Below are 10845 nucleotides of genomic sequence, written 5' to 3'. Positions count from 1 at the left end.
TTGTCATTCTGAGACAAATGTGTTGATTTAATGTAATTTCAAAATATTTAAATAGTAAACTATTAGTGTTTAAATAGTACATTTAGACCTGTGCCAGTCTACAGTATATTCTATCCACATATCAGCCCTGAGCCACAGCGCCTCCCAGTGGCCATGACTTCACATTACATCTTTAAAAACACCTCTCATGCACCAGACACTAAGTAATACAAAGAGGAAACACAAAGTGAGAAGAAAGTGTAGATATTCTTTATTTAAAGCAGACGGATGATGACATCAGGCGGTTTCTATATCTGTTAATTAAATTAAAACTCCTTCATGACAGCAATGTGGATTTCTTATTTCTACCTTCAGGTTATGACACTCACATATATTGTCTTACCAGTTAAACACCGAGCTGTAACTCCATCCAGAAGGAACACCTGCAGATTCAGGAGATTATTCTACCTGGTGGTTTGATGTTCCCACTCATACTGCGGCTTCTCCGTCATTCTTCTGTTGTATCAGTATGTAGTGCCTCTACTTTAAAGAGTCCTCTCCTGCTGATGTTCAGGTGTATATCAGTATGTAGTCTCTCTACTTTAAAGAGTCCTCTCCTGCTGATGTTCAGGTGTATATCAGTACTGTAGTGTCTCTACATTAAAGAGTCCTCTCCTGCTGTGTTCAGGTGTATAATCAGTATGTAGTGCCTCTACTTTAAAGAGTCCTCTCCTGCTGATGTTCAGGGTGTATATCAGTATGTAGTGTCTCTACTTTAAAGAGTCCTCTCCTGCTGATGTTCAGGTGTATATCAGTATGTAGTGCCTCTACTTTAAAGAGTCCTCTCCTGCTGATGTTCAGGTGTATATCAGTATGTAGTGTCTCTACTTTAAAGAGTCCTCTCCTGCTGGTGTTCAGGTGAATATCAATGTAAGTGTCTCTACTTTAAGAGTCCTCTCCTGCTGATGTTCAGGTGTATATCGTAGGTAAGTGTCTCTACTTTAAAGAGTCCTCTCCTGCTGATGTTCAGGTGTATATCAGTATGTAGTGTCTCTACTTTAAAGAGTCCTATCCTGCAGATGTTCAGGTGTATATCAGTATGTAGTGTCTCTACTTTAAAGAGTCCTCTCCTGCTGATGTTCAGGTGTATATCAGTATGTAGTGTCTCTACTTTAAAGAGTCCTCTCCTGCTGATGTTCAGGTGTATATCAGTATGTAGTGTCTCTACTTTAAAGAGTCCTCTCCTGCTGATGTCCAGGTGTATATCAGTATGTAGTGTCTCTACTTTAAAGAGTCCTCTCCTGCTGATGTTCAGGTGTATATCAGTATGTAGTGTCTCTACTTTAAAGAGTCCTCTCCTGCTGATGTTCAGGTGTATATCAGTATGTAGTGTCTCTACTTTAAAGAGTCCTCTCCTGCTGATGTTCAGGTGTATATCAGTATGTAGTGTCTCTACTTTAAAGAGTCCTCTCTTGCTGATGTTCAGGTGTATATCAGTATGTAGTGTCTCTACTTTAAAGAGTCCTCTCCTGCTGATGTTCAGGTGTATATCAGTATGTAGTGTCTCTACTTAAAGAGTCCTCTCCTGCTGATGTTCAGGTGTATATCAGTATGTAGTGTCACCTTTAAAGAGTCCTCTCCTGCTGATGTTCAGGTGTATATCAGTATGTAGTGTCTCTACTTTAAAGAGTCCTCTCCTGCTGATGTTCAGGTATATATCAGTATGTAGTGTCTCTACTTTAAAGAGTCCTCTCCTGCTGATGTTCAGGTGTATATCAGTATGTAGTGCCTCTACTTTAAAGAGTCCTCTCCTGCTGATGTTCAGGTGTATATCAGTATGTAGTGTCTCTACTTTAAAGAGTCCTCTCCTGCTGATGTTCAGGTGTATATCAGTATGTAGTGTCTCTACTTTAAAGAGTGCTCTCCTGCTGATGTTCAGGTGTATATCAGTATGTAGTGTCTCTACTTTAAAGAGTCCTCTCCTGCTGATGTTCAGGTGTATATCAATATGTCGTGTCTCTACTTTAAAGAGTCCTCTCCTGCTGATGTTCAGGTGTATATCAGTATGTAGTGTCTCTACTTTAAAGAGTCCTCTCCTGCTGATGTTCAGGTGTATATCAATATGTAGTGTCTCTACTTTAAAGAGTGCTCTCCTGCTGATGTTCAGGTGTATATCAGTATGTAGTGTCTCTACTTTAAAGAGTCCTCTCCTGCTGATGTTCAGGTGTATATCAATATGTCGTGTCTCTACTTTAAAGAGTCCTCTCCTGCTGATGTTCAGGTGTATATCAGCATGTAGTGTCTCTACTTTAAAGAGTCCTCTTGCTGATGTTCAGGTGTATATCAGTATGTAGTGTCTCTACTTTAAAGAGTCCTCTCCTGCTGATGTTCAGGTGTATATCAGTATGTGGTGTCTCTACTTTAAAGAGTCCTCTCCTGCTGATGTTCAGGTGTATATCAGTATGTAGTGTCTCTACTTTAAAGAGTCCTCTCCTGATGATGTTCAGGTGTAGATCAGTAGATGTCCCGCCTCTTAGCACATACAATGTGTTGCAACGCTAGCCAATAGGAGTGTGAGTGTTACATAATGATGTCACTATGAACTTTGGGATTTTAGCCTTTGCAGACCATTTAAATGCACAACAGCCTATAGAATACACTACAGGAAAGGGACCACCCCAAAAAGCAATACCGTAGTTTAATTGACTTTGAAATACAGTTAAAGTAACGAGCAAGGATTTTTTTTAATGGATGTTAATGGTTTCTAAACACAGATGGCAAGACAAAGAAACCAAAACACAGTTTTTCAAATCAAAATTTATTGAATTTTTTAAAGGGGTGCTCTGAATTCACAAGTTGCAGCTACAGTACATAACTCCTCTCACATCAATAGTTTTTTAAGCTATTTTCGTAAAACAGTCCCACTATCTCTTTTCAGATATGTCCTCCAAAAAGTCAAAGCTAACAAAAAAAAAAAAAAAAAAGACCGATTCATCAAATGTGATATATTTATATGAATGAAAAATCAGAACGCTATCAAAAATAACGCGGGGCAGGACGTGTTAGAGGTCGTGACGAAGCTTGGAGCAAAAAGTGATATATGGTCAATCTCCAAAACGTCCACAAATTAAAAAAGGTCCAAAAACAGAAACACGGCAAACAAAAATCACAAAACACGGGAGGAGTTTCAACCTCAAACGATGCATTAGAAAAACAAGCTGGATTTGAATGATGATTTGAAAACAAAGATTAAATGCTACAACATATGAACTGCTAAATAAATACCAACATAAAGGCCTTCATTCAGAATCAGAGGTTATCTTTTATTCTCGCAGTAAATGCATAGCAGTTTGAATAATAATGATCTTGAGGATTGCAGTGAACATGAAGGATATGATGATGATACAAATACAACCTGTAAACACCGCCTGCCGACTTTTTCACACTTGTGGGTATCAGAAATAGATGTTTTTCACAAGGCACTGGAGACCTGATTTGGTTCACGGTCCACAGATCAAAATCAGTCCCAGCTACACACACACGGCTTAACTTAAAATGCAAGCTTTTGTCAGAAATATGAATGATGAAACGTTCACTATAGCCTAATGCCGCATTCACATCATATCAGTAGACATTATCTTCAGTGTATTTTTAAGTCTTATATTGGTTTCCTGCTAGCATGTACTTTTATTTTATTATGCTCAAAATGTTGTTAGCAGGATAGCTAACGGTATCCCAAATGTTTAGCATCAACGCTAGTGTGAGATGACTCGACAAAAATCTTTTTTTAACCAATTGGGTGGCGACCAACCCTCCAAACAAAGACGTATTTTCATTTGTAGTAATGCCAGGATCTAACTACACAATATTTAATCCACAATAAATAATGTTTGGATACGTCAGTCGAATATTCATAGATGATGTCCAAGAAACATGGCGGCGCTTCGGCAATCGCGACATATTTCACATCAACTTCAGTCACATTTTGTCACCATGGAGACGAAGCCAAACTAGGTGAGAGATGGTTAATATTAAGAATCAATTGGTAAAAAGAGTAATTGGTTTGGTATTGTGTAGTTTGATCACAGTGTAAGACAATGGGAGAAGTCACTCTCCATCCATTACATTAGACGGTACATTAAACCTGTGCTAGCTTCAAAACCTTCATTCCGCCTCATGCAAGTCAATGGGAATGCCTAAGAAAACAACAACACCCCCAGCCCCCGAAATCTGCACCGTCAACCCTGAGTACATGAGTGTGAATACAAAGCAGCAAAATCATAAAGTGTCATGGTGGGGAGGGGGGAAAGAGGGGGACCCCACATGCAATTCATATTCTCATCTCCAGAATCCAGAGGAACTTGACACGGTTGAGCTTATCGTGTATATCGTTGTATTAGCTTGCATGTAGAAGGACTATCTTCAACGGGGGGAACATGGAATCCAAAAATGTGGCGCTAGCTAAATGCTAACCTTTGATTTGCGAAGATCTCACCAAATGTTAGGGATAAAATTGTTAAAATTAGTCGAGTAGCGTCTACTTCAGCAGTTTTTAAACAAATATAGGGCCTGTACAGATATGTTGTTCACCCTCAGATGATATGAAGCCCTCATAAAGTTTAAGACTAAATAAACTACAAAATAAAAAAATGTTTGTATTGTTTGAGTGAAAGTTCATTCCCTCAGCCACCCACTTAGTTTATTGTGCTATAGCGTTAGCAGAGTACTCAAAAACATTGTTAGCAAGATGGCTTAAGTTTTGCCAAATGTTTAGCATCAAGGCTAGTTTGAGATGACTCGACAAAAATCAAGTATTAGCTTGTAGTGCCTCAATAGAGTAGCGTTAGCAGGGACTCTATATTGATGCTAAAGCGTTAGCAGGGTACTCTTACTCAAGATAACGTTAGCAAAATGATATTTTTGCAATTTTGTTAGCATCAAGGCTACTAATCGTGTGAGATGACTCGACAAAAATCAAGTGTTAGCTTAGTGTAAAATAAAGTGTTAGCATGGATTCTACAACCTTGATGCTAACGTGTCCACATGCTAGTTAGCAAGAAGTTGGCTATTGCTCAGCTATCATTTTATTCAATCAGAACTCGAGCAGAAGGAGCTAAATATGGCTCAACAATGTAAGATAAAGTGTTAGCATTTAAGCAGCAACCACTTAGCGTATTACGCTAAAGCGTTAGCAGAATACTCCTAATCAAAAATATTGCTAGCAAATGTTTAGCATCAAGGCTAGTTTGAGATGACTCGACAAAAGTCAAGTGTTAGCTTAGTGTAAGATAAAGTCTTAGAGCTCAACAATGTACGTTTAAGTGATAATAACGTTATGATACAATTATGCTTTTTTGTTAGCATGTAGTGAAGCTTCAACTTAAAGTAGTGTGAGCAAGAAGCTAAATAGCGCTACAGGCCTATGCTACACATCGTTAGCATGGTGTAGCGAGGCTTTTGTAGTTATTTCGGTGTCCATGTTCCCATGCTGTCCTTACATACAAGGAATACGAATCACATCTTGTTTTGTTAGCTTACCGTGTGATGCTAAAAGTAGTATTATCATAGTTTCACAGTTTAAGACATGGAGTTAAACATCCATGTCTTAAATGTACTTGGTGCGTGTTAGCGGAGAATCAACTATACATCCATCACGAAAGGAGATGTTGGTTAGCTTTGAAGACAAATCATCTACAGTCTAACTGAATCACGGAGGGCAGCAGGTGGGTTTCTCTTCATGTCACTACTGTGAATATCTGACAGTCTTTGGTTTACCAACCCTAAGAGAAGCTTAAACACAAGAACAAATCTACTTGGTAAAAACAAAATGATTTCATTCAGAAAGGAAAACAGCAACCATTGTGGATGTGATCGTCAATAGAATCTCACAGTTTAATCATCTTCACAATAAACCTCTACACACACATAACAGCTTTATCAAACTTCATTAAACCCTGAGCAAAGAGGATTAAGACTTTCGATAACAAGTGAGAAAACAATAAGATATGTGTACTCTGCATGCCTTTCCTAAATCTTTATATATATATTTATCAGTGATCCAGACAGATAGAAATAATGAGGCTTTTATAGTCGTCAGGGACAATCAATGTAATCTTTAAGGTAATGCCGTCAGCGGATACGAGTGTTAGCGTGAAGAAACCGGGAGCTTTAATCAAATTCAGGAATGTTTCTTATATTTATTCCATTATTTCAAAAGATATGCCTGCTTTTAAACCTCACGTTCATCTCCGACATTGGTTCAATTGAAGATAACCCAAACAGCATTAATACAATGTAGCACTTTTCCTCTGTCAAACGGGGTGTTTCCTGCACGTCGGATAGCTTTGTGTCAGCGAGATAAAAAGATGGCTTTTTCTACCCGAGGTAAACGAGAACTTTATGTAATAAAAAGCATTAAAACAAACAACATGTCAGGAGGTTGAGGTCATGTGACTGAATGCTGCAGGAGGTTGAGGTCATGTGACTGAATGCAGCAGGAGGTCATGTGACTGAATGCAGCAGGAGGTCATGTGACTGAATGCAGCAGGAGGTCATGTGACTGAATGCTGCAGGAGGTTGAGGTCATGTGACTGAATGCAGCAGGAGGTCATGTGACTGAATGCTGCAGGAGGTTGAGGTCATGTGACTGAATGCAGCAGGAGGTCATGTGACTGAATGCAGCAGGAGGTTGAGGTCATGTGACTGAATGCAGCAGGAGGTCATGTGACTGAATGCAGCAGGAGGTCATGTGACTGAATGCTGCAGGAGGTTGAGGTCATGTGACTTAATGCAGAGCCTCACTAATCCCTCAATGATGGAGTGTAAACTGCTGAGGGGACAGAAAGGTTATCCTGACGACAGATGGCAGCAGAGAGGAAGAGGAGGTTAGAAGAGGAGGAGGAAGAAGAAGAAGAGGAGGAGGCAGAAGAGTAGGAGTAGGAGGAGGAGGAAGAAGAGTAGGAGTAGGAGGAGGAGGAGTAGGAGGAGGAGGATGGAAGAAGAGTAGGAGTAGGAGGAGGAGGGAAGATGGAAGATGGGACAGTTTTTAAGAAAAGAAAAAAGGAATGATCTGCAGCTTTTACATCTTGGTTGAATTGAGTGGGAAAGGAGAGATTTGGGACAAGCTTACACTTTAGAAAATGAAACCATTGACTTAATGAAAGCTAACAGATGTAGCATCCATGCTAGAGGAGTGTCCTACGTGTGTGTGTGTGTGTGTGTGTGTGTGTGTGTGTGTGTGTGTGTGTGTGTGTGTGTGTGTGTGTGTGTGTGTGTGTGTGTGTGTGACGAGACGTTAGCTTTGGGTCAATCCACTATATTAAGAGTTAGTTTTGTTCCTGCTAGCAATCGAAAGATAAAAGTGTCGGCATACCCAGCCACCGCTTAGATTATCGCTCAAGATATTGTTAGCACGATGGCTACAGTTTGGCCGCATGTTTAGCATCAAGGCTAGCGTGAGATGACTCGACAAAAACCACGTGCATGCTTCACGGTTATTGACGAATTGTGAGAAAGCTAGAATAGTGTGTTAAACTCCCTCATGTACTTTAATGCAGCCTCAAAGCCATGACAAGATATCACAATATTGAGGATATGTAGTCTGATGTTGAGATGTTTCCCTAGACAAGATATTGATGAATAAAGCATTCTCAAAATGTAAATGAAATGTGTGTTTGGGTGCTGAAACGTTCCTCACCCTCCCGCTGCTCGTCAGCCAACAGGAACACTCATCACTGCTTTCTAACAAATGCATCTACAGCACTACAGTACCCATAATGCAACAGTGTTCAGATTTGATAAGCAGTGTTGAAATGTATACATATTTAACATATCCACACTTAACCTTATCTGTATTTATGTTAACTACAACAACCCTTGGACATTTAGGAAACTAGATTTTTGAACAATTCCAAAAGTTGTATTAATTTAGAAAGTAATGTTCAGGTTGGCTTATTATAAAGAACACCCAACACGCCATGCTTTGTAAACCAATGGGGCGCGTCTTTGTAATTAAAGCAAAACGGTGTCATTCATAGAAGCAGAAAACAATTGAAACGTTGAATTAAACACACGCTGCTTCCGTTAGCTTAGTTAAACACGCGTCGTCTTTAACGACAGTCGACCTTCACAACGATGAGCAAGAGTCAGTCGCTTTAATGCAAAGTGGGAACATCGTGACACAAAACTATCCGAGGCACATTTTGGATTTGAAACCAAACAACGAGGCGCAAGTTTGCTGCCTTTAAAGAAATGTTTTTATAGAACAACAGAACTTGTAGTAGTTATTATAAAAGTGATTTTCATATTAGTTGGAAGCTGTAAACGTGTCTTTGCGTATGCTACAACAATCCTTACGTAAATGATCAATATGCATTTATTCTGTCAGCAGTAAATGAGTTTATGAGAACACAACGTCAGCACAAGAGACAACGATATGTAGTGTGGAGAACGGAGAAGCTACGGTCCCCAAATAAACAAAAACAAAGTGAGGCTGATGCGACGTGTCTGAATACATGCCTCTTCTTGCATAGATTGAATTTGCAGGACATTTAAAACAAACAAATCAAATAAATGTACGGTTTGTCTTATGAAATCGTTGATATGAGGAAATGATATTCTCAAGATCAGAAGAAGTAGACGATGATGCAATCAAACAGAACTCCTCTCAGGTGAAGTCACTATATGTTTAACTGTGAGCGTGACGAGGGAGAGCAACGTCAGCACAACGCAACAACTGACGCCACAGGAAGAATATCTCCTGGTATCCTTCTGTTGGAGCCGAAGCTCACCTTATTGCTCTGACCCCCCCCCCCCCCCTCCCCTGCCTGACCCCGAGTGACCCTCGAACACTGCGGTGTCTCGACTTCAACGTTCACTGCCAGCAATGCAGCCGCAGATTCTCCAGTGTCATCAAACGGAGATCCACGAGGCACCTCTCGGCAGCGGGAACTCCCCCTCTGCACCGAGGAGACACGCAGAGGATAGGTTTTAATGTTCTCTCGGAGGTCTGTTTCTCGTGGTAAACATGTGAACGTAACGGAGCTGCTGTGATGCCAACAAATTGATAGTTGCATCGTAGAAAAGACCAAGAAGAAATCGAAACGCTTGCATCCGAAAACATAACATTTTGCAGGTTTCAGTCGTTCTTAATCGACTAAGATGTCTCACAGATATGACATCAATTCATCAATTAGTAAAGTAAAACCCTTTGAGTTTTATCGATTAAGGGTTTCTTTAGTAGAGAAGACCTTCATATTTCCTCATACAGGGCTGTCCTTGTATCCCATCATGGCTTCACGATATCATTTAGACACCGTTAGACTCATACAGTACTTCATACATTTAGCAGAAACACAAAATGAAAAGCGAGCGTGTACTTCTCAAAAGAAAAAAAGAAACGTCGTAGTATTATCATATCATGTAAAGACCAAGAGGACATTTAAAAGCTTGTATTGGGGTTTCAGTTTCAGTTTCGTACTGTTTCCCACTTCTTAAATCGACCACGATGTCTCACAATGGGTTTGTGTTTCCATGCCGGGCTGCGTCTTACCCCATCACGGCTTCACAACAGTACTTAGACACTGAGAGTGTATTTCTTTTCTTTTTCAAGTGAATTTCACAGCCATTCAAACCTAAAAGCGAGCATGGACTTTAGCTGCCATGCATACAAGTCAAAACACTGAAAATGAAGACGTTTTTCTACAACTGAGGTAATCTCTTATCGATATCAGTGCCACAAACTCCCACTCCCACTCCAACGTAGGAGTGTTCCCAAAAGCTTTCTTAAAATTAAAGTATTCCCAATTACATGAGAGCAGTTTTTAAATAAGGGAGGGGAGGGGGTTCACCATGCATACAGAGCGAGAGCTAATTAGCCGGGGTTGTACAAGTGTGGGAGTGAGAATGGGATTTGCAGATTTACAAACGGATGGAGAACATGCGGGATGGGAAGCTACACGCATGGTGAAGAGTCACATTAACAGGTTAACAAAGTGAAATGTATTCCTCACGATAAATCCAACCGCCCACCCTCGATTCCTAATCCTTCCTGGGGTGATTATTGAATATCGGATGGGGGGGAGAGGAAACAGAAACCTTTAAAATAAATACAACCTGTCTCTCACACTCTGTAACAGGCCGGTCAGAAGAGACACAGTAGCAGTGAGAGGTCAGGAAACGTCTCTCCAGTGGAAGCTCCTCCCACTTTGTTTTACTCTCCAGTGTTGTAAAATGTAGACGGACGCAGTAAGATCCAAAGAAGAAAAATCATCAGTAGTAGAGCTGGATCGACGGAGAGAGAGAGAGATCCACTTCAGGCAGACGATATTTTTGTAACACAGGATATTATTTTTTCTTTTAAAGTGTGCGGAAAGATGCCCAGGAGCTGTGGGACAAAGAGCAGGCAGTCCTGGTGTACTACAGTACGATGGGGGAGGGGAAATGTCGAAATGTGTTAAAAGTCAAAACCAGTGCCTTTTTGCAGAAGTAGTCGAAGTAGCGTTAGTAGCTGAAGTGTGCGGCTTTGAGCGAGCAAAGGAAAAAACGTGAACACGGATATCAATCAGCCTTGGGATTGTCCGCGAGGGGTTGAACGTCCGGTTGAACTTCCGGCATGCGGCTGCGTCGATAAAGACGAAATCCTTTCCTGCATAGCAACACGAACCAGTAGACCTGCGGCGCCAGAATGCACGCGTTCCCCAGGTTGGTGAGCAGCGGCAGGTGGAAGGGAACGCTGTAGAGAGGGAGGTCGTAGTGGCGCCCGTACACCCAGTACATGTAGGGGAAGAGGGCGATGCGGCACATGAAGAAGGTCAGGAGAACCATGCCGCCATTTGCCTTGTGCAGCCAGCAGTCCTGGAGGCCCAG

General features: G+C 40.9%; 1 protein-coding gene across 1 annotated transcript in view; it reads right to left on the bottom strand.

Annotated features, from left to right (window-relative positions):
* Positions 1 to 2781: 2781 nt before the first annotated feature.
* tlcd3a (TLC domain containing 3A) overlaps positions 2782 to 10845 on the bottom strand; it is a 50812-nt gene continuing 42748 nt past the window's right edge. The window contains exon 5 of the mRNA XM_034079565.2: positions 2782 to 10845. Coding sequence (XP_033935456.1) covers positions 10537 to 10845 — 309 coding nt within the window. The 3' untranslated portion in view covers positions 2782 to 10536.

This window comes from Pseudochaenichthys georgianus, unplaced genomic scaffold, assembly GCF_902827115.2.
Source record: "Pseudochaenichthys georgianus unplaced genomic scaffold, fPseGeo1.2 scaffold_652_arrow_ctg1, whole genome shotgun sequence".
Taxonomy (NCBI): Eukaryota; Metazoa; Chordata; class Actinopteri; order Perciformes; family Channichthyidae; genus Pseudochaenichthys; species Pseudochaenichthys georgianus.
Note: the sequence above shows the minus strand (reverse complement) of the source record. Positions and strands in the feature narration are given on the sequence as shown.